Raw genomic sequence first — 21,900 nt, 5'->3', positions numbered from 1 at the left:
GCAGGTGTTGCTCTCGCGACGATCGGAGCGAGTTCAGGTGCCCGTCCTGAGGGACTACTCGCAGGCGTCATCCGAGACAGAGACGCCTATCTAGAAAGAAAACTCCTATCTGGTCTTACATTCCACGCCACCTGGGTATCAATCCTGGTAGGCATATGAAAGGCGTACTGGGTGGGCGTCGAGAGAAGATGACACGTTCTCAGTCGCCGTCTCACTTCGTCAGTGTCACCGCAGCCTGTCACTTCGCATTAGACAAAAAATTGTTCAGATTACCGCGTTTTGGACTACTGATGCCGTGCGACAGATAGAGGATGTATAGCATTGCCGCCAGTCAATGCCGGGCCAGCCTCAATCATCTTCCGATTCTCGGCACTTAGTATACCATTACGTCATGCATTCAGGATTCGGAGGCGAGGCCTGTCAGAAGGCTCCGGATTTCTTGTGTCAACGTTAGTTCGTCGGGATTCCAATATAATAGCCCGTATATCGCTATGTGTGTCTGCCTCCCACGCCATCCGTGCGTTCATGCCTCATGAATCAGGCACCATGGTCGTCCAGCACGCGCGTTTCTCAAACCCACGGCTGGACAAACCGATTGAGATTACAGGCATTAAGTTGAGTTGTCTATTGCGTGATCATCATGTCTCATTGGAGCGATAAGTAGGCTCCTACGGCAGAACACTCCCATCCGCGATGTCTAAAGGCGTTACGTGGGTCGTTGGTCTTGTAGGCCCCTAGCTGCAACCCACAATATCCAGTACTCGTCGATCACGTCCCAAGATGACTCGAGCCTGTCCCTTGTGCGCGCGTTGTTCCTCGGAGAGAGGCCGGAAGATGCCCGACCGTACCGAGTCCAGGTAGAGCTCGTAGGCGGGCATGTAGCCCTTGACGAAGGCGACCACTTCCTCGTCCGTCATACCCTGGTTCTTCGCCAGATGCAGCGCATGTTCTTGCTGCATGCGCCACCGGTAGACATTGGCCAAATCGTCGGTGTCGAGGTGCACGAGAAAGTCCAAGTGCTGCGGGCCCATGAACATGTCGCAGTACGTCTGCAAGTTTTGGTTGATGGTCAAATAGGAGTCCAGGGCGTGATTCTGCAGGGTCCGAGTGGGAAACCCGGACTCAGAATCCTCGAGCAGCGGAACATGCTCCTTGGCCTCCTTCCACTTGGCCTCAATGGCCGACCGACTCAGCGGCTGGAACCCGACACACCAGCCTTCCAACACCAGGACCTCGACGCTGGAATCCAGGGAGACCGGCACCCGGCGCCACTGCTCGCGCGGAACCCGATCGCCTTCGCCATTGAACCGGCTCTTGTCGAATTCCGGGATCAAGACCTCGGACGGGGAGTTCGCGGGGGTGACGGTCAAGCTATCGAAAAATTCCCGGACGAGGCCGGTATCATGCGTGCCCGGCTGGCCGCGCATCTTCAAGAGTTCGTTGGAGGGGTTCTCTTGGCGTAGGCGCACCAGACCCTCGTGGGGGAGATAGAAATCATCGAGCGAAACATTGATGGTGCGGAAGTGATATTTCTCGTTCAACAGGCGCACGATGGCGGAGGTCCAGGTGGTTTTGCCGCTACCCTGCAGACCAGTCAGGGCCAGCACAAAGGGCTTCTTTTGGCTGGAGTTAACGGCTTGGTGAGCCAGATGGCGTTGGATGTGGGGTCGGACGTGGGCCAAGAGCCGATCGACTGTCTCGTCAGGTATCATGGTGGGTGGGTGGATGTGTGTGTGTGTGATCAAACGTATGTACCGATGTAGTGAAGGGGGTGAAGATGTGAGATCTGGGGTCTTCTTTTTACAGTGCGGGGAGGAGGGGAATAAGAGAGACGCAAAGCCAAGCCAAGACTTGGGATCTTCCATCAACAAAACATTCAATGTGATCCATGATCGGGGCTGCAGTGGCTGGAGCTGGCAGTGTCACGTGAGCTGCGTCAGATGCGTCAGCGGGGGTTGGCTGCTTTGGGTCTAGTGGCGGAGGAGTTTTGGTCCGGCCGAAGAGCGGAGGTTTCTTTGTCCGAGAGAGAAAGAGAGAAAGAAAGAGTAAGTATCACACATTGAAATCCCCATGAATCAACCATGGTCCATCGGCCACACTCCAGCCTTCGTTCATCATGAAAGGGTCAGATGCGGGCAAAGCAGCCGTAGATTCTGGCCCTAACCCGTAGGAAAAGCCCGAGCCGGCCAGATCGCCGAAGACCATACTGGCGGCATTATAGAGATCGGGAGTGGTGAGCACGGAGGTTGGATCAAAGCCCGGAGCCGACATGGGAAGATTCTCCCAGGAGTCTTGAGCCATGCTATTGCGGACCGAGTGTGGGGAGGCATTACCGTTCCCATCCCCATGATTATTATTTGCATGTCCGGGGAAAGTTATCGGATCCTCGGCAATGCGGATGGCATCGGGACAATCGGAGGGAATCTCCGGTTGCGGCCTGCGAGCAGCGTTACCAGTACTTCCAGTAGTAGCATAGGTACTATTTCGTTCCTGCCGCTCCAAAGCGGAGCACAGATCCTCGATGGCTTCAATGCAGGTCTGCGGCCACTCTCGCTCCCGTCGCGCAATGTTTTGGAGCACGGCGATCCCGATGCGCGCATAGCGGAGCGCCCCTTGATTGGAAAAGTGACCGGTCCAGGCGGCGTAGATTAGAATCAGACACGACATCCATACCGTCCAGGTGAAGGAAGCGACCACCAGTGGCGGACGATTGTCGCTGGGGGGCGCGGAAATGTAGGCATGTAAGGCGGCCAGCAGCGAGCGAGAGGAGTTGATGCACGTGTGGAATGCGGCTTTGTAGTCCGCCGTCGTTGAATTGTCCGCCGCCAGCAGCGGCCGGTGAAGCGCGATCTTGGCCTCATGACGCGACACAACCAGCAGGAGCGAGTGAAACGGTTGGAGGCCGGCCTCATGCCCCTGCCCCTGCCCCTGTCCCGGTTCACTCTCCAGCGGAAACACATCATCATACACCTCGTTCCACCACTGCAGAAGCGCACTGCTGACTTCCACCGCCTCCACCACGTTCTCCCCACTATGCATGATCGATTTGTTCCGTAGCTCCGAGATCAGTCCCCGGAGACGTGCAAATTTGGCCAGGTGACGCAGCAGTTTGAGCCGCCTATCCTCAGGCTGGGACAGAACCACCTCGGTGTCAGACGCATGTCGCTCGGCTCCAGGATAACAGACATCCAGGTCGTCATCGCGGATGCTGAGGGGTACCCCCAGGGCTTGCGTCAAATATCGCTCGAGGCAGTAGATCGACCAGAACAACCGACGCCGAGTGGCCACATCTTCGGCCGTGAAGCAGGAATACCGGGCCGGACAGCGATGCAGTCCCAGGTGGAACGCCGTTCGGGTAACGAACCCCCCAATTCGCGACGCAGCATTGAGGCGGAGGATCGATGTGAGAAAGAGCTGGATGCTGAAGGCGGCCTGCAGCAATGGGATGGAGGATGGTTCGTCGAGCAAGTCTCGGAGCCCATTCATTGCCTCATGCACGGTTTGGAAGACCAGTTCCGCGGGCACCGTCACCGTGACGGGGGCGCCCGCCCGGGCTTGTCGACTGTCGATGGCCGCCATAGACATGATGGATCGGATGAGCACCGCATCGGTCCGGCTGATGGATCGGAGGCCCCCTTGGCTGGTTTGCTCCATGGCGCGGAGAATGTGGGGTGCATGGATGAAGGGGTAGATCGGGTGCCAGTTCAGGAAATAATGACGCGACAGTTGCACCAGGTCCTCAAAAGGCAGCTTAGGATTAGTCGGGTCGAGCTCGTCGGACGTCCATAAAGGAGCATGTGCCTGGCCTTGACCGGTGCGGAGATGGTCATCCTCCCCGGGCACAAGGCTCTCATGGCTGGCGCGCGCCTGCTGGAGATCGGCGGAGCGACGGGCAAAGGCATGGTAGACGGTGCGAACAAAGTGAATCCCGCTGGAGCTGCCTAGGAAACTAGCGGAGGTATCATCCTTACGCATGATGCCAAGCTCACGGGGCGAGGGCCGCGAGGTCCCCGTGGTGGAGGCACGCTTGCGACGCTTGGCCCGATGGGCCGGGTGCCAGCCCTCGGCATCCTCCGCAGTCGTGGTGGTGGTGGTGGTGGCAGCGGGGGATGCGGACTTCATGCTGATCGGACGTGGTGGACGGAGTGCATTAATTTCCGGAAAGAGAAAGCTGGCTGGCTGCACGCCAGTAAGAGTATTGTGGGTGTGGAATGGGGAAGCAATTTCCCCAAGCAACGAATTGTGAGTTGGTTGCCGTGCTGCTGTTACGGTCGGGGACTTGCCCCTGATCCGCAAATTGCCCAGTCAAGTTTAGTTAGTTGTTTGATTGGGTAAACCAGATGAATGTGATCAGGGAAAGGAAGGGGGGAAAGCCTGCAGTGGTGAGAGGGAGAGAGGGGGTTGTGGATGCACGCGATTGAATGCATGAGAATCTCCAGATGATCTAATTGACTCTTGCTTGCTGCCCTGTAAGCTGCGGGTTAATTCGGTTGGGTGAGTCAACCTGAAGTTCAGCGCAACCAAGAGCCAAACAGGGATATTCGGTGTAAAAACCGAGGAACTGCCAACTCGAGCCCTAATTGACGGGCACTGACCGAACCAATACTAACAACCCCCACGGAGGTGATCAACTCCGCCCTCATTCCCCCACCAGGAAATCTCCACCCTTCTGTGCGAATCTCCTCAACCTGGTTTTAATTATTAATACCTGGGTGGTTCCCCCTTAACAACCCTAAGTGTTCCGATGATTGTGGGATTCAGAAGGTTGGGTCTGAGGTGGCTACGCAGCACTTGCAGAACTTTCATTCACACAGCCAAGCAAGGGGCGGAAATCTCATTGCAGCATACAATCCGTATGCCATGCACGATCATCATATGTACATAAGGTCAAATGCAACAAGCCGCATACACAAAAACAAAGAACATCGCTAGCTTTGTCATAGCGCTCATGAATCCCGAATCGGGTCCATGTTGTCCTCAAACGCTTTCTTTCTGTTCGAAGAATCCCTCCGACTTCTCCTTGTCGTGTTGATGAAGGTCGGCCTCGGTCACCTCGCCCTGAGGCAAGTTGCGCGCCATCGACACGATCTTCCATGCAGACGGCGCATCCCGGAAAGCATGGTTGAGTAATTCAAGATTTCGGTTCATCGTCTCCGGGTAGAACAGCGCCACACTGATAGGAATGCAGGCCGAGATGACCGCATACATCACGTAGTAGCGGTATCCGATCGTATCCAGCGCCACGGGCGTGACCATCACCACCACAAAGTTCCACAGCCAGTGGTTGCCGGTGGACACCGCGCTCATCGCGGTCCGCAGGTGAACCGGCGCTACTTCAGTACAGTATAGAAAATTGCCGCCCAGGAAGCCGATCGGGTAGAAGAAGTTGAACAGGAAGATGAACGTGGCCGAAGTGATCGACGCTCCTTGATTGGACTTGGGGAAGCTGGCACTAATGGCCATCACAGTCATACAAATGCACATGCCTGTACCGCTGATGATAAAGACCGTCCGGCGCCCGAGACGGTCAATGCAGTAGAACGCAATGAAGCAGCAGAGAAACTTCCATGTCATGGCGCACGCAGCCAAGATTTTCGCAAGGTTGGTGCTCATGTTAAGGTTTTCTTCGAAGATGGTGGAGACATAGACGGAGATCAGATTGCCACCGCACATCTGCTGGAAGAATTGCAGAAAGAAGCAGAGCAGGAATCGGTACAGCAGGCGATCGGGGTCGTCTCCGCGAACCAGAATAATGTCCAGCAGCGAAACCTTCTTGGTGCTCGTCTCTAGAGAGGCCTGCACTCCGCTAATCTCCGCAGAGATTGCCTCATCTTGTTCGTCAATGCCCTTGTAGGCAGCCAGGGCAACTAAAGCTTCGCTGGTCCGGTTGACGCTGACCAGCCAGCGGGGGGACTCGGGGAGGAAGAAAACACTACCCGCGACCATCAGTGATGGGATGAACGAGAGCGCGAGAGGAATGCGCCACTGCAGCGTCGAGTAGGGGATGAAAGTGAAGGCGAAATCGATCCAATTACAGAGTGCATAACCCAGACACATGAAGACACCGGTCAGAATCACATGTCGTCCACGATTCTTCGCTTCGGAGCACTCGGCCAGCCAGACGGGAACGGCGACACTGAACTGGCCCACGCCCGCGCCCAGAATGAGACGTCCGATAACAAATTGCACGATCTGGTAAGCGGACACCTGCAGGACCTGGCCGATGATTGTGAGGATCGAACCCAAGAAGACCGTTTTGCGCCGCCCCAATCGATCGCCGATGAACATGCACGAAAAGGCTCCAATGAGAGCCCCGATCTGGAAGGAGGCAATCACAGCGCCCTTGCTGGTGGAATTTTGCGACTTCTGTTCCCCTGTGGTGTTCACGGTATCAATGGACGGAAAGGTGTGCACCCAGCTTTGCAAGGTTGCGAGGGGTCCCAGTCCGGACTGGTTATACCCAAAGCAAATAAAGGATGGGGCCACGATGAAGGCAATCTGGGCCATAAGTAAGGCCCTGCCAGAGAGGCCCTTGCCCTGGAATTGAGACTTGGCCATGGTGAAGGAGGGGGAATGGGATGGAATGAGAATGGCAGACAGAGAGGTGCAGGTGCAAGAAGGTCAGGACCGGCGGTGGGCAGGTCTTTATAGGCTTCCTATCCAACCGGAAGGGGGGTGATTGCAATCTCTGCTCCAGACTCTCACTCTGGGGCCCCGCACAGTCCAAGGGAGGATTCGCATCCTGGCAATTTGGGATTCACAATTTTCTATGGGCCGGGGTGCATGGGGGTGGTGGTGCTAATGTGGGTGTACGTGGGTCAGGCGAACCATACGGGGAGGCAAACTGAAGGTCTCGAGTGGATTCACATTGGGTAAAAGGTGCAATTGACGAGCTACAGTCGGGCCATGCAGCCCCATCGAGGACAAGAATGGCAGGTAGTTGGTGATTCTGCGCTTACGGGCCTACGAAGTCATGCCACACCGTCACCCTTGGCCTGCAGCTAGAGAGAGGTCTGTGAGGTTGAGAAGGAGGTCAGATCTGATGTCGTCGTCCCTCGCTTACGGCAGGGGCAAACCCCAGAGGCAAAACTCAAGCAAGCCAAGCGGACAAGCAGGGCAAGCTTTGTGCCGTAAAATGTCAAGCCCGGCCCGACATTGCTTCGACTCACACACGTGGTGTTGCGTTGTGGCCAATGGATCAACAACCGTTTACACGTCATGCTCTCACATATCAATACCACGCTCATACATGTCGAGTAGATACATCTACGGGTGCGCGGGTCAGGATGATGATGACATCCAGCTTGGAAGCTCCTGCAGACGTGGGAGAACTAAGGGCCTTTAAGGAGATAGAATCCTCCAGCTGGCCGGGCATCGTCCGCGGAGACCACCTCGCGAGGAGTTATCTAAGCCCGGGACGAGGCTAGGAGCAGATTTACCCATGGATGAATTGGCCGGGATGCCGAAGTGAAACCCAGCCATGATCCACATACTGCTTGGCAATTGATTCAAGCGTCACGGAAGTTGACCGAGCCGGGAGAACTCCGGACTGAAAATCCTCCGAGTGGGCGGGTTGTTTAAGGCCGATACTTGACAGCCTCAGGCTGCAACTGATTTCCTCAGGCAGTAAAAGAAGGCCTGTGCGGAGAAAACTTCTTCCATTCCTTTGTTGCTGCTGGAGAAGAATCTCCCGTCGCCCATCCCCGTCCTCCCATTGGTTCTTCCCGGCTAGACTGGCTTTCCATACGCATTCAGCCTGCATTTACAATTGGTTCACCAGAAACCAACTTACCTCGACTAACGTTGCCTTACGGAGTATGTCAGTAGTAGCTCAATGTGCCCTAACGCCATTGCAAACGCGCCATCTACCTGTTTCTAGTCTCCGCGTTTCGTAACCTTAGCTCTTCACTTTCCGCCGATATGATGGATTATCCCGGGCCGAGGGAACCATGTACCGATTATCGGCACTTTCGTCGGTATAGTGCTCTGAGCACATTTAAGATAGCCAGGCTGCTCTTTCAAGGAGGACATTCCTAGTGATCACTGTTGACAGATCTATTGAATCGTCTCAATCCAACATCTGCCATAACACAACTGATCACCTCTCCCGGAGCCATGGCGCCGTCGATCCACAACGAAGACTTCTCCTCCACAGTCCCGAGTGTACATTCCAGCCGCTATGATGCCCCTTCATGTAGAGTCGGAATCAACGGCTTCGGTCGCATTGGTAAGCTCAAGCCCTTACCTGACTCAAATACACACTGCATAAGGAGTCGCTGACCATCCATCTCCATACTCCAAGGCCGCAATGTGCTGCGTGCATCCTTGGTCCGTTCAGACATCGAGGTCGTGGCCATCAACCACACCTGCAATTCCATCGAGGACCTGATCTACCTCATCCGCTATGATGGCACGATGGGTCGGATGGACCCGCACAAAGAGATTGTGGCTGTCAGCGATAGTTTAATCACCATCGGCGGCCAGCCCATCCGGCTGATCTCGGAGCGGGATCCCCGACAGATCAACTGGCGCGAGTTGGGCGCCGACTTTGTGGTCGAGAGTACAGGCAAATTCACCAAGCGGGACTTGGCGTTGCAACATGTCACCCACGGCCAGGCCAAGCGCGTCATCATCTCTGCCCCCAGTTCGGACTCGGCCACCTATGTCTTTGGCGTGAACTCGGACGCTTATCGCCCGGATGACCACAACCGGGTCATCTCCTGCGCCAGTTGTACCACCAACTGCGTCACCCCGGTCCTCAAAGTGCTCAACCAGCAGTTTGGCCTCGAGCAGGGCTTCTTGACCACCATCCATGCGGCCACTCAGTCCCAGCAGGTCTTGGACGGATACAGCAAGAAGAACCCTCGCCTTGGTCGGACCGTGTTCGACAATATCATTCCTACGACGACGGGTGCTGCCAAAGCCATTGCTACCGTGCTCCCGGAGCTGCAAGGCAAGGTGACGGGTATCTCCGTCCGGGTTCCCACGTAAGTTCTATCGTCGTTCGCTTGTCCGTGCATGATTAACATGGATGCATACTGACTTGCCTTGCAGACCTGACGTCTCACTGATTGATTTGACCATCAACACTGCCAAGCCCACCTCCTTGGCGGAGATCCTGGCTGCTTTCCGGCGGGCGGCCAAGACCGAGCTGGCGGGGGTGTTGAGTGTCAGCGACGAACAGCTAGTCAGCAGCGATTATAAGGGCGAGAGCTGCTCCGCCGTCATCGATGCAGCGGCTTGCAACGAGTTGAACCCTCAGTTTTTCAAGATCATCGCGTGGTATGACAACGAATGGGGCTACTCCAATCGTCTCCTGGACTTGGCAGTCTTGGTCCACACCCAAGAGGAAGCTTGATTGAAGCCCGACCTCTGCCTCCTGCCACCCCACCACCCAATCAACGACTCGTGTCTCATCTAGACACTTGTGACTCGGAAATTGGCATCCGTCTCGGTCGACCTCCCGTCCGTTGGCCAGCCCCCATCCAAGTCGATCCAGTCTTGCGACCACGGCGTGGTCTTTATGCCAGGGACGCCATTGATGACTCATACATCTGTAATGCAGCCTTAATCCGACCGATCATAGATCAGCCATAGAACTTTTCCCTTGAGTCAATGGACTCCATAGACCAATGCAACAGACACATTAGCGCACCCTCCATGTCCTGGTTGTATGAATTTAGCGTAAGGCCGCCGATCCTGTGGCGTGGGTTGGTGGCAGCGTGTTGGCCACATTCTTGCCACCCGCCCGGCCTTCTCGAAGGCAGTTCGGTGTGTAGCTATCGGTTCACTGGACTTCCCCTCGATGGGTGGAACTGACCTTGTAGGGCAACTCAGCCTTGACGCAGGCGCGTGAGAGGCATCCAGCAAGTCGCTTGTGCGGTAGCACGACGGTATGCAGCCTGCACGTGGGACAGAGCTTGGCCTTGACTAGAGAGGTTTGACATGAAGGGCCGGGGGCGTTCAGGAATTTCCTCGTTCAGCCATCAGGTGGGGGCCTCCGTGCTTTTCCGACGGCATGAAATCCGTAAGTCTCGCCCACAAATCAGAGGATGTCTGTCTATCATCGGGGTGGTCACCTTTGGTTCATTGTTTATCTTATCTTCAAAGCTCCCCGAACAGCCTCTTACAATTATTCTGCAGGAGGGAGTTGTCACCGTTGAACTTGCTTTTCATGCACTTCAATGCATCAACACGCAGCCTGGGAGGCAAAATGTGATCTGAAAGAAAAATCTGATCAGATGGTTTGAAGCTGCAGGAATGTCATGCATGATACTACTGCAGTACCGAGTGAAGATGTTTGCCCAGTGAATAGCAGATGTCCTTGCACGTGGGAGAGAGACAGGGGCTGCGATTCGTGGACTTTGACACGGGGGGCTCCACGGGGGTTCTCCGTTGGGAGGCCCCTGATTGGCTGCAGTCTCATGAGCTTGGTACGGGTCGGCAAGACCGAGCCAGTCCCATCCACTCCAGCCCTGGGAAAGTACTCGATACCCCCAACCATACCGTCTGTCACATGCTGTTGAGTGTACCTGCTACTTGCTTCTTGTTTTTTCTTCCAAGCGTCGTGCAACGGAAGGATCACACCCACTGAGTGAACTTAGTGGTAATCAGTGCTCAGCTCAGGAAGCAAGATGTTAACCCGTTAGGTACTAAAGTACTTATTCCATTAGGGATGGTTCCTCCCGCCCTGGTTAAAAACCCTTCCAGCCTTCCTTTTCCTCTCTCTTTCTTTCCGTGATTTTTTTTCCTCTTCAGCACGACCCTTGGTCCTTTCCATAGAACAGTCAGACGGCCAGTGCTGTATCACTGTCCCTCTCGCTCGAGTTCTACTGCCACTGCTGCAGACACACTCACCATGGACCCAAAAGAAGAGAAGCAGTCGGGCTTGACTGTGTCCCCCGACCTCAATCGCTCCATCGATGAGGATCCCTTGGCGGCCACCCAGAAGACTTTCTGGGAGCGCAGTTGGCCCACCTTTGCCTGTGGTGCTGGTCTTTGGTCCGATGGCTATCTGCAATACGTGAGTCGAGAACCGGCCGGAGTCTCCTACCATTCATCATTCTAACCCTCACCCTCGCCATAGGTTATCGGAACGGTCAACACCATGCTAGATCGGATATATCCCGACGTCTACGCAGGTTCCAGCTACAGTCAGAATGTCTCCTCGATCGCCTTTGCCGGAACGGTGGTGGGAATGCTGGTCTTTGGGTACATGTCCGACCACTGGTCCCGCACCAACACCCTGATGGTCTCGACCGTTATTTTGTTCGTGTTTGGGGCGCTCTGTGCCGGGGCGTATGGAGCCAGTGGCAGTCTCACCGGCATGTTCACAGCCTTGACCGTCTATCGCTTCTTTCTTGGCTTGGGTGTGGGCGGCGAGTATCCCGCCGGTTCTGTGGCGGCGGCGGAGAGCAGTGGAGAGATGAAGAAGGGCCAGCGCCACCGATGGTTCATTCTGTTCACCAACTTCCAGCTCGATCTGGCCTCGGTCGCCTCTTCGCTAGTCCCCATGATTGTCGTGCTGGCCTGCGGTGAAAACCACCTTCGTGCCGCCTGGCGCATCTGTTTGGGTCTCGGAGTCATTCCTCCGCTCAGTCTGATCTACTTGCGGATGAAGCTCAAGGAACCGACCGAGTACACGCGCGAGAAGATGCACAAGTTTCCCATCTGGCTGATCGTGAAGTGAGTGCTTAGGATCTTGGCTCATTGACTGGTGATGCTAATTGATTGCATTAGATTCTACTGGAAACGCTGGGTAAGCCCCGCATGGATTTTGCGCGCTCGTCGCCACGCAAGACTGACGATGAATTTAGTGCGCGGTCTCTCTGATCTGGTTCATGTACGACTTCTCGACCTATTCCTTCAGCATCTACTCCTCCCAATGGCTGGCGCTGATCATTGGCGATGATTCGCCCCTGTGGATCTCCCTCGGTTGGAACACCTTGATCAATGTCTTTTACCTGCCCGGATCGGCTTTAGGGGCGTTCTTAAGCGACTGGTATGGCCCTCGCAACACCCTGGCGGGAGGTGTTTTCGTCCAGGGCGTCATTGGCTTGATCATGACGGGATGCTACCCGTACCTAAATACCAAAGAATACGTGGGCGCTTTTGTCGTCATCTATGGGTGGGTTGCCCTGCTCCCAGCATTTGTATCTAGTCGGCTAATGCTTCTGATACTAGTATCTTCCTGGCTATGGGCGAAGTCGGCCCTGGTGACAACATCGGTCTCTGTGCCGCCAAGACGTGCGCCACACCGATCCGGGGGCAGTACTACGGCACTGCCGCCGCCATGGGCAAGGTGGGCGCCTTTGTGGGCACCTATGTTTTCCCGGTGATCGTCAAGAACGCGCCCAACAAGATCCGCCAGGGTCAAGACCCCTTCTATGTCTCCAGCGCGCTCTGCATCTTCAGCGCCTTTTTAGCTTACTTCTTCCTGCCCAATATCACTCAGGTACGTCCCGACGGATCAGTGACGGTCGGACCAGCGAGCTAATAGACTGTAGGACACCATCACCCACGAGGATGCGCGATTCCGCCAGTATCTCGAGGCTCATGGCTATGATACCTCCACCATGGGCTTGTCCGCCACCGACTCCGAGTGAACTGATTGAAATGATTGAAAAGTAGACTTTTGGGGGGTACGCTACGACTTCGATGTTTTATGTTGAGGGAAATCTGCCTCGCTGTATTGATTTATACGCAAGATTATGGCCATATACCTATTGTTTAATGAATCATTCGATGACTGCACCACAATTCTTGTGTAAACAATTGGTCTCGGTTGGTGTAACCGTCGGCCCTCACCCAAATCCGGGTGCATCGCACGCTTTCACCATTGGCATAACCAAGCCCGAAGCGTGGAGATGCGTCGATGGGGCCCAGAATCCTCTGAAAACTCTATGCGACTCGACTTGATGGCTTGTAGCGCACCACGTGAGCGGACAACCCCCACTGCAGGTACATCCTCACGAGCGTCCAAAATTCTCGGCGCACGTGGGAGGGGCACGGCAATTCAGTCCGGCGAGCCGAGTCATGCATTGTAACTGAGATGATCTATCTATCTAGAGTCCCCACTATCCACTCTTCCCAGCCTCAACCCTCACCGGAGAGTAACGCATGCAGCCAGAGGCTGCAGCACGTAGATCACCGTGTACAACCAATATGAAAACCGGTCGCTCGTCAGAGACCGGAAATAAAACAGTCGGAAGATACAGCCAACGGTCATCAGCCCCAGCGCCACGGACAAAGCAACGGTCGAATCGTCATACCGGTGCTGTAAAATACGATGGTAGATAAGCAGGTACTGTGATACCGCGATCCCCACCGAAATGTAGATGCGCGCTACAGGTACGCAATCATCTTAGCGCAAGACACACGGAAATCTGAAGAACGGGCGACTAACCAGGCAGGTCTCCGAGCAGAATCGGCGTCGTGCGTCGTCCAGCGGCCAGATCCCCGGGGACATCACGCAGGTCCTGCAGCGGAATCGGCCACAGCATGTACAAAGTGATCACCTTGATCCATGCCCAGCCCATATCCGCGGGTGCACCGCCAATGGCCCACGCCGCCTTCAGTTGTGCAATGCATCCAAGGCCCATACACAGATCTTTCGTGGGTCCGAAGTTGGAGAATCCTAAGGGGTTATGGGCGATCGTGGTGGCGATCCACAGAAGGGTCCATTTGCATACTCCCAGAGAATAGCCCAGAGCGAGGTATATAACTGTGAGTGACCAATACCGATTCTTGGCGGCTGATAATGATTCTGCACCCGAGGCAATAGGACGATCGGGCTTGTTGACTTTGTCTTCACTCACGCCGCTGATCTGGTTCGAGACGACGAAGGTGTAGAGGTAGAGGAAGCCGTAGAGAAAGGCGTCTGGATTAACATTCTGAATCAGCATAAGACACTTGGGGGAAGGCCGAAGTCATACGTCCAATTGCTGGAGCAATTTCCGAGCGTGGCGCGTTCCGATAGATGAGAGAAGCCAGGGTGAATGCAGGGACGGGGAGAAGACCAGTTCCCAAGTCCCGACGCACAAACCCATAGCAAAGTGTGAGCTCACGGGTGAGAACCTGCAGCATCACGATCTGAGTAGCTTGTTTTTGCTTGATTAGCAGGCATAGATATCTTTGTCATAAGAAGGATCCATCGCGCCTATATACTAGGTAATCACACCAGACTTAACGGTCGAAGTCTGCTCCATAGGGACCGAACTAGAGCAGCACACGAGCAACGCTCTCCTTATTTAGGATGACTGTGAGCTAAGCATCCCTCGTTGTTCCACTCTGTTTCAGCAAAAGGCAGTTATTCGCCGCCACTTGGTCGCGACGCCCCGCTAAGAACTCCTGCGATAAGAATGCGAGATCCTGCACCCACCGCGGCCGGTGGAAAAACAGAAGGTCTCACTTCACGAAACCACTTAGGAGACATGCTGGGCGCACGCTATCAAGGATACGGCAGCCGAGTCAGCCGTTGGGGGCTTCATCATGATACTGGATTGAGCAGGGTGAGGAGGCCTCAAGAATGCCTGATGCACAGTACACAAAGACCATTTTTCCAAGCAAGCAAACCGCTGGTCAGTCGAGATATCCCGGGTCCCTTGATGGCAATGTAGTCAGTCTTCTCGATTACAGACTTTGACGCCCCGAAAAATGGAAGTTGCTGGTCGTTGGAGATGATCGGAGCTGAGTTGACGAGGATCTTATTCGATCGATGATAAACATTCTGGGCAAGGAATGAATATGCCTGCATAGCATTGTTTATGTAAGCCGTTATGCAACTCATGGCTTTGGTGCGAGACACCCACATCTTGCTGTAAATTGTCAACAGTTGGAGGCGATGGCACTCGCTGCAAAGTAGGTTGACAACTGTCCCACGAGCAGACGAGTAGACAACCCTTTCGCTACACTCAGTCAGAGCGAATAGTAGCACCCGTTCTAATCAATTTTCCTACGCTTTTTCGCAGTTCTGTTCTAACTATGATGGTTTCTCTGGGCATCGCAGTGATATATATTTCCCGAAATCAGGATATGGCAATGGGTACAGACTTGGCGAAAGTTCATTGCTGTCTAATGAGACTGACTATCGTGGATATATTTAGCTGATGCTCCAGCTTGATCGATGCAAAGAAGTTGTCATAATGAAGAAGCTCTTCATGTTGACTGGAGCGGTAAACACCGGAGATGAGGGGGAGAGGTGGAGGATATAGTCACGTGGACATAGTGGTGATACTCAACGCAACCAAAGTAGTGAGAAAGTTGCCAATGCGATTCCTAGTAGCAGCAACCACTGAATTAGTACAGCCTTGGTGCTGTTTCTGCCCTTAAGTTCTAGTGCCATGCTCTGTAGAGCGACGGGTGCAGCCTGGACTCGCAACTGGGAGCTTCCCCGGATTGAGCGGGAAATGCGGGGACCTTCAGAGTGTGTTAGGTAAGCCATGAGATCATGAGACTGCATCCATTCTCCATTCTCCATCCTCCATCCTCCTTACCGACCGATACCATGTATAACTTTACTACTGTACTTTCTGCCAGACAGTAACATTCTCTCCCCCTTTCGGTCATTGACAGAATGCGGGGTAATGCCCCTAACAAAGGTCCCGTCCTGCCGGGGAAATAGCCAATGGAGCAGAGATCAACCACTAACACCACCAGTGTCAGCAAACGAAGCTATCTTGGCTGCCTGGTTTCCTTCTCATAGGCGAATGCCTCATTCGGTGGGCCCGATCGTCGACGAAAGATCCAGCCACCGATCCGTGTCTATTTCCCAGACGAATTCCCTCCCGTTTGCCACTGAACCTCGATGGAGGTTTTCATCGCGTCATGGATATGCGGGCAAACCCCCTTTCCTCAGTTCCTTCTTCCCCTCCCACGGAGACACTGAAGCTTAAGGTCACGCGAGCAGCCGGCTGGTTTCAGAAGAACTCTTTGGTCCCAACCACCACGTGAACTCCCATCTCCACCCCGTTCAAGTTCCTGGGGTCTGCAGCATCGCATGTCTACTCTATTCGATCGAAGTGAAAAGGCTGCGGGAAGGAGCACAACTCTGGGAAAGGAAGGGGGTGTGGTAACAATGTGGCAGGGAGCGAGTGAAGACGGCCGGCATCCAGACAGGTCGATGCATGCAAACGCGCCATTGAAACCCGCGATACGAGTGTCGTGGCCACTGGGCGTGGTCCTAGGCTCGACACTGCTGCAGGACGCAGGCTGAAACAGCAACCATCCTAGTGGTCGACCTCCAGAGTATCCCTGCGTGGAGTCCAGCCGAGCAGAGGTGCTATAGTCGATCATCGACGGGACAAGATAGGAGCCACTCGGGCAGTAATCCCCTTGTAGCCGACGAATTGTTTATAGCTCAGTAGGCTGTTGGGGAGATCTAGCAGCTTGGGCGGATTATGGTTATCTCTCGTCCAACCTGGGGATCAGGGACGAGATGAGGACCTCTGGGAGGGAGAGATAATGGCAAATGCAAAGGGAGGGCGGGAAGGGAAAGATGCATCCAAATGATCCAAATGGAGGAAGAATAAATGAATGACGCGACCATCTTTCATGCAGCCATGCGGTGACCCCGCAATTCCCTCAATGCTAAACTCAATGCAGCACACGACAAAAGCCATCCCAGAACCCCAGAATCGCCCCGTTGAAGTCAAACCAGGCCCGATCCGAGGATCAGCCCACTGAAGGGCCAACCAGGTCGTACCACCAAACCCGTCATATGATCCCTCACTGGCTGTGACAGGGAGGGATCGCCTGTTTCGGCTTCTCTGTCTCGCTGCCCGTCACTATTGGGTTATCCCAAGAGTAGAAAGTACTGGGTCCCATAGTTCCAGGTCTCGTCACCTTCCCACCGTCCCGGACCAACACAGTTACTGCTGGCTGGCTGGCTTCCCGTCCTCACGAGCCCTATATAACCCTCTCTCTTTCCCCCCTCAACTCGCTGGCTCTTTCTCTTTCTTTCACCACAATTTCGGGGGCTTCTTCCTTCGTTCACTAATCTACAATCCTCAAACCATCTAATCATCACTCCATTGACCGTCATCATGGACGCTGCCGCCATGGACAAGTACAACTCCCAGTGGGTGCAGTTCCACATCCGGGACCACCTCGACAAGGGTGAGATCTCCGTCCGCCACTGTGTCATCGAAGGGTTCGTTCTGTCTTCTCTCTGTTCCCCTCTGTTGCTGCATACGCAGAGACGCTAACCGTTGCCCACCTACAGCGGTGAATTTCACGACCCCAACCTCAACGACAAGGCCATGACCGAAGACGATGTCGACGAACTCCGTATCCCCTCCTACGGTGTCGGCGAGATCTGTGCCCGCGGCCGTCGCGGCAGTGAGGGCCGCCTCGACCTCTTCCACGGCGAGGACAAGATCTGCGAGCTGCACTGGGACAACCGCAAGGGCAATTGGGTCAACCTCGTCGAGGTGCTGGACGGAAGTGACAAGTACAGAGTCGAGCATGGGGGATGGAGCCCAGAGGCAGGACCTCTGGGCCATGTCTACGTGGACATCAGGGCACAAGCTGAACAGCAGAAGTAGTGCCACAGCATGGGTGGTGTTTCTCGGTGTTGGTTGATTTGATGGGTTGAGCTTCTCGGTGTTATGTCCTTTGTGTTTTTCTTTTTTTTTTTTTCTCTTTTTTTTTCCTTTCCATCTTATCATCAACACTTATTGACGCAGTCGGGCGGGACCTGGAGTGGGTGAGTGAATGATTTAATCGATAACCGATAATATCCATATAGTGAGTGGGCTTTTGCATGTATCACAGAACCAGAGCAATGTGACTTTTACCATCTTGAACAAACGATCGATTGTCAACAGTACGAGTAAAAAGAGTGGCGACTAGCGATGGCTAGTAGTCAGACCACCCGACAAGCCAATCACCTGATCTCGCATGGGCCAATTTCTGGGAATAACGTCGCTTGACTGCATTAGTTGACTTAGTCAAGTTTAGTTCGCCCTTCTTAAGCCCGGTCGGGCAAAGGGTCCAGTGCACGAGTGGAGCAGGGCCAGTTGTGTCCACGTATCCCGACCATCGCCCATCATGCAGGTCGCATCATACTCGCCTGCTTTTCCGGTCGGGGCCACAAATAAGCAATATGCCAAGCAAGGGGATTTCGGTCTACAGCTACATTTCGCCCGCGGTAGAAGGCTACGAGGTGGGATTTTCCATCCCCGGAGAGGATGTCCTGCACACGTCCGCCCACAACTTCTCCTCTCGTCGCCTGGAACTTGACTCCGCCAACATTCCCGGTGCGGACCACTTTACCGGTCGGTTCGAGTGGAAGGTCGTTCGTTACGGCGAAGTCGTCGCTAGTGCCTACAATGACATCAGTACCTTGACGGGCAAGGTCACTGGCGGGGAGATGGTTTCCACCCAGGATTTCCACCCCATCGTGCTGGACGATGCCATCATCACGTACGGCTTCTACAATGCGGGATGCGGGGAGGTTGGTCTGACGAAGCGGGATCAGTGCTATGTGACCATCTGTTCGACGAGCAACCGCGCCTGGATGGGCGGTCTAGCCCCCGTCGGATCCCTGGAGGCGCAGAAACCGTTCTCACGATTCGCGCTCGCTGCTCCTCATGACAACGGGATGAACAGCATGGCCAGTTGCGAGGCAGTGTTCCAGCATCTGAACGGGGACATGCTCTCCGCCGTCCGCGAACTCGTGCCGATACTCGCCCACATCAAGCACATCCCCGACCATTTCCTCATGGAGAAGCTTCCTCACATCGTCTACGGGCTGGCCATCACCCAGAAGAAAGAGATCGCCGTGATGCTGGACATGGGCGCCCGATACTTCGAATTTCGCCCGGCGAAGTTGCTGCCCATCTTCCAGAAGATCTCCTCGCTGCCGGACACGTACTACTTCCAACATGCGTGCATCCCCGGACTGGCATTCGATGCCTTCCTCCGCGCGCAGGTGGCCTTTCTAGACGAGAACCCCACCGAGATTGTGACCATCCATATTCGCTGGGACAACATCGTGGCCGACTGCGAGAGGCCCACCGAAGCGGAAATCGGGAACCTACTCACTGAGGCGTGTGCCACGGCGACCCGTAATCCCCTGACTTGGGGCGCCCGCGAGTGTTTCAACCAGCCGATCGATGAGCTCCGCAGTAGCGGCAAGCGACTGATCTGTGTGATCGAGGCGGACAAGTACGACAGCTGGACGGCGGAGGCGTACGCGACGCTGAGTGCAGATTCGATTCTCGCTCGGTTCGAAGGGATGACCACTGAGGGCCAGGAGAGTAGTGACTTAACGGTGCTGCAGTGCCAGGCCACCTCGCAGTCCATCAAGGAGGTGATGGTCTATAGTGTTGTGGAGGCAGGCGCGGTGTCGTCGTGTTTGACCTCCACTAAAGCCGCGTTGGACACCCGGACTCTTCCGTGGATTCGGGAGAACGCATTGGAACGGTTGCAGGCGGAGAAGACGATTGTGATTATGAACGATTTCATCGACGGGGCTACGACGGACACGTCGATTTTGCTGTCGAAGCAGCGGTTGGCTTTGTAGAGATACCAGGTACGGTAGGTAGTCAGTGAGTGAGTTAGACTAGACAATGATTATTTGCCCAGCAATCTGCGGCTGCGGCACGGAACAAGAATATTGCCGGGTGGTCAAGGGCGGTGAGAATCTGCCGGGCTGCTCTTTCTTTGTCATTGTAGGTAGTTATGTTAGATCATCCCATTCCCTCCTGCACACCACAAAGAAATAAACCTGACTGGGCAGGGATGTCTGTCGTCAGGCTTTCAGGAATTGTACACGGGATTCATCTTGGTTTTGGCCTATCAGCATCACCCCAGGCGACCCGAGCCTTCTCCTATACTCCTACAGTAACCCGCATATCACGATGTCAAGCCTCTGGAGACATTCTCAACCACCGTTCAGTGCGTGGATCTGATGGGCTCGCCAAGAAGCAGCGGTTGCGCCATGACTACGCGACAAGCTAATGAGCACCTGCCAGACTTAGCAAAGCGGGGAAGACAGCTGTCGCAAGCTACCGTCAAACAGGCCGGATCCTGCGTAGAAGTCCCCTGCCATGGCTTTCAGGCGAAAGTCTACACCGTGGAGACAAACTACCACTGAAAATCAAGAGTACTTACAAGTGGAAAGCACACCGACTGTTGTTTGTTCTCCACCTTCACCGACTGGGCTGGATGACAACCAACCCTATGATGAGGGCGAGGCATCCCCCATTGCAACAACCGTGGCAGGCTCAATCCCTGCTCTCACGGCTTGGCAACCTCAGCCCCGGATTTGCCCGGGCCAATACGTCGCTCTGGTATGTTCGTGAGGGCTTGCAACAACAGCGATGACTTGGGCTGTTGAGCGGTGAAATGGCCACCCCTGTGTTCGTTGGACGAGTCCAAAGAGACAAGGCACTGAAAGGTCAAGACTTCTTCCCGCTTCCATGGCTGCCTAAATATGTAGATATTCATTCATATAAAAGGATGTCTTCAGCCTTCTGGAATCATCGTCTCATAATTACTCAGTGCATTGATTCTACAGTCACTAGACCTTTCAACGACGACCGCAAGCTTGGTACAGGATGTCAGATTCTCCAATGGAGCCTCCGAGCGAGCCCAACGACGAAGAATTTTCGTACGCCAAGTTTTCGATCGAGTATCGCGAATCTCTCCTGGCGGACGTGGAGCGCGGCAATTTGGACGAGCTCCGCGACTCAGTCTATAATCGATACTACAGCACTAGCAGCGGTTTCGGCAGCTCCGGGGAGTCCTTTCAGGAGCTCGAGCCAGCCATTCGTGACCTTTGGTTTGCATTTCACGTCTGGGCCAGCAATATCTCCCATGTGGCCCCGGAGCACGATCGCGTGGTCCTAGATTTCGTTCGGATCCAGGGTTCAGGCCCCTTACGGAGACTATTAAAGGACAGTGACCACGAGCTTGAGGTGGCCCGAGGACCAGCCGGGGCGTTGTGGAGCGATTTGCCCTTCTTCCTGGAAGATACCATTACATACTTCTTCAAGCACTTCCCCACCATGAAGCCCGACCATCGACTTAACTTCACTCATTTTGTGGCCAAAGTGGCATCAACCGGGTTGCTACAGGATCGAGTCACCGAGGTCGGCTTATTGACCTTCCGCGAGGCGCTGGAGACAAGCCGCCCTCTGGGGAGTCTCCAGCACCCAGACGACTGGGAAAATCTCCAGGGATTGTCCGACATGTCTGTTGCCGCCTTTTTTCCAGCAATTCGCGCATGGGTATTCGAGCACGGCCGGAAAATGATCAATCTGTGCGACGTGTCATGGAAAGAGTGCGACGCATCGTCAGGCCTTGGAGGTCCATTGTTTCTGGCCTCGGAGCTCAGTCAGAAGTCGCCGAGTGGACTCAGTCCGGGGCGATGGCTGTTCTGGATCAAGCGGGTGGACGAGATACACCAACGGGCGACAGAGGCTGGTGAGACGAAACTCGCGGATGAAGCTTGGGCCACCCTAGAATTGATGCTCAACCCGCTGGAAGACCGAGATTGTCCTGTCTCACGAGCATATCACGCTACACCCGACGACTTTATCCGAACCAAGTGGCCCGAGTTCTGGGCTTCACGGATCCTGGAGGATGAGGATGAGGGGTCAGAAACACGTGAGGCTGAGGCTGAGAATTGATGGGTGCTTCTGTTCGTAAAACATCTAGGCTCAGACTGCGTGAAGATGAAGGTATGGGTGACCTTGCAAGAGCACCGCGCCTGGTTACCGAATGCCTATGAACATCTTATAGCCACCTTGCAGCTAATCTATTCAAGCCTGAATTGTCCCACCGTTCGTTAATAAGCAAATTATCACATTCTGAAACTATCTTCGCACGAACAACAGCACCAGTTGAATAGTAGACTCCCTACTCCTCTGGTGGGCTGGAATTCTCGCATCGTAT

The 21,900-nt window shown here is 54.6% G+C and overlaps 9 protein-coding genes across 9 annotated transcripts; 5 read left to right on the top strand and 4 right to left on the bottom strand.

Moving 5' to 3' along the window:
- Positions 1-438: 438 nt before the first annotated feature.
- Positions 439-1,831, bottom strand: BO97DRAFT_479060 (TDA10 family protein). The gene has a single exon (XM_025700668.1). The coding sequence runs from the start codon at positions 1,710-1,712 to the stop codon at positions 735-737; it is 978 nt and encodes a 325-aa protein (XP_025549855.1). The 5' UTR covers positions 1,713-1,831; the 3' UTR covers positions 439-734.
- A 221-nt stretch (positions 1,832-2,052) lies between these two features.
- Positions 2,053-4,038, bottom strand: BO97DRAFT_308016 (CeGAL family transcription factor; the record flags this gene model as incomplete). Its single annotated transcript, XM_025691179.1, has 1 exon — positions 2,053-4,038. A coding segment is annotated over one exon (1,986 nt), but the record flags the coding sequence as incomplete, so codon positions are not given.
- A 784-nt stretch (positions 4,039-4,822) lies between these two features.
- Positions 4,823-6,928, bottom strand: BO97DRAFT_117825 (hexose carrier protein). Its single transcript, XM_025689955.1, has one exon. The coding sequence runs from the start codon at positions 6,556-6,558 to the stop codon at positions 4,978-4,980; it is 1,581 nt and encodes a 526-aa protein (XP_025549853.1). The 5' UTR covers positions 6,559-6,928; the 3' UTR covers positions 4,823-4,977.
- Positions 6,929-8,115: 1,187 nt separating this feature from the next.
- On the top strand, positions 8,116-9,358 carry BO97DRAFT_415742 (type I glyceraldehyde-3-phosphate dehydrogenase; the record flags this gene model as incomplete). The annotated part of the gene is made up of 3 exons (XM_025696405.1): positions 8,116-8,227; positions 8,303-8,987; positions 9,055-9,358. The coding sequence occupies 3 exons, from the start codon at positions 8,116-8,118 to the stop codon at positions 9,356-9,358; spliced, it is 1,101 nt and encodes a 366-aa protein (XP_025549852.1).
- A 1,399-nt stretch (positions 9,359-10,757) lies between these two features.
- Positions 10,758-12,684, top strand: BO97DRAFT_444431 (MFS general substrate transporter). Its single transcript, XM_025698462.1, has 6 exons — positions 10,758-11,023; positions 11,087-11,685; positions 11,740-11,758; positions 11,817-12,127; positions 12,184-12,454; positions 12,507-12,684. Exons 1-6 carry the CDS (start codon positions 10,859-10,861, stop codon positions 12,603-12,605), a joined length of 1,464 nt encoding a protein of 487 aa, XP_025549851.1. The 5' UTR covers positions 10,758-10,858; the 3' UTR covers positions 12,606-12,684.
- Positions 12,685-13,102: 418 nt separating this feature from the next.
- Positions 13,103-14,085, bottom strand: BO97DRAFT_348968 (UbiA family prenyltransferase; the record flags this gene model as incomplete). Its single annotated transcript, XM_025691904.1, has 3 exons — positions 13,103-13,344; positions 13,406-13,879; positions 13,935-14,085. The coding sequence occupies 3 exons, from the start codon at positions 14,083-14,085 to the stop codon at positions 13,103-13,105; spliced, it is 867 nt and encodes a 288-aa protein (XP_025549850.1).
- Positions 14,086-17,057: 2,972 nt separating this feature from the next.
- Positions 17,058-17,543, top strand: BO97DRAFT_348697 (aegerolysin family protein; the record flags this gene model as incomplete). Its single annotated transcript, XM_025691896.1, has 2 exons — positions 17,058-17,149; positions 17,222-17,543. 2 exons carry the CDS (start codon positions 17,058-17,060, stop codon positions 17,541-17,543), a joined length of 414 nt encoding a protein of 137 aa, XP_025549849.1.
- A 422-nt stretch (positions 17,544-17,965) lies between these two features.
- Positions 17,966-19,543, top strand: BO97DRAFT_406712 (uncharacterized protein). The gene has a single exon (XM_025695470.1). It carries the CDS (start codon positions 18,104-18,106, stop codon positions 19,523-19,525), a length of 1,422 nt encoding a protein of 473 aa, XP_025549848.1. The 5' UTR covers positions 17,966-18,103; the 3' UTR covers positions 19,526-19,543.
- A 586-nt stretch (positions 19,544-20,129) lies between these two features.
- On the top strand, positions 20,130-21,774 carry BO97DRAFT_406711 (DUF3632 domain-containing protein). Its single transcript, XM_025695469.1, has one exon. The coding sequence runs from the start codon at positions 20,562-20,564 to the stop codon at positions 21,633-21,635; it is 1,074 nt and encodes a 357-aa protein (XP_025549847.1). The 5' UTR covers positions 20,130-20,561; the 3' UTR covers positions 21,636-21,774.
- The last annotated feature ends 126 nt before the right edge of the window (positions 21,775-21,900 follow it).

This window comes from Aspergillus homomorphus, assembly GCF_003184865.1.
Source record: "Aspergillus homomorphus CBS 101889 unplaced genomic scaffold BO97scaffold_27, whole genome shotgun sequence".
Taxonomy (NCBI): Eukaryota; Fungi; Ascomycota; class Eurotiomycetes; order Eurotiales; family Aspergillaceae; genus Aspergillus; species Aspergillus homomorphus.
The sequence above is the reverse complement of the archived record's forward strand: the minus strand, read 5'-3'. Positions and strand labels throughout refer to the sequence as shown.

What these genes read in the sequence shown, in the direction of transcription:
- BO97DRAFT_479060 (XM_025700668.1), bottom strand. Translation starts at nt 1,712, where the DNA reads ATGATACCTGACGAGACAGTCGATCGGCTCTTGGCCCACGTCCGACCC.
- BO97DRAFT_117825 (XM_025689955.1), bottom strand. Translation starts at nt 6,558, where the DNA reads ATGGCCAAGTCTCAATTCCAGGGCAAGGGCCTCTCTGGCAGGGCCTTA.
- BO97DRAFT_444431 (XM_025698462.1), top strand. Translation starts at nt 10,859, where the DNA reads ATGGACCCAAAAGAAGAGAAGCAGTCGGGCTTGACTGTGTCCCCCGAC. An exon ending in GCTTTTGTCGTCATCTATGG is followed by an intron (nt 12,128 to 12,183) that starts GTGGGTTGCCCT and finishes TTCTGATACTAG; the next exon opens with TATCTTCCTGGCTATGGGCG. An exon ending in TCCTGCCCAATATCACTCAG is followed by an intron (nt 12,455 to 12,506) that starts GTACGTCCCGAC and finishes AATAGACTGTAG; the next exon opens with GACACCATCACCCACGAGGA.
- BO97DRAFT_406712 (XM_025695470.1), top strand. Translation starts at nt 18,104, where the DNA reads ATGCCAAGCAAGGGGATTTCGGTCTACAGCTACATTTCGCCCGCGGTA.
- BO97DRAFT_406711 (XM_025695469.1), top strand. Translation starts at nt 20,562, where the DNA reads ATGTCAGATTCTCCAATGGAGCCTCCGAGCGAGCCCAACGACGAAGAA.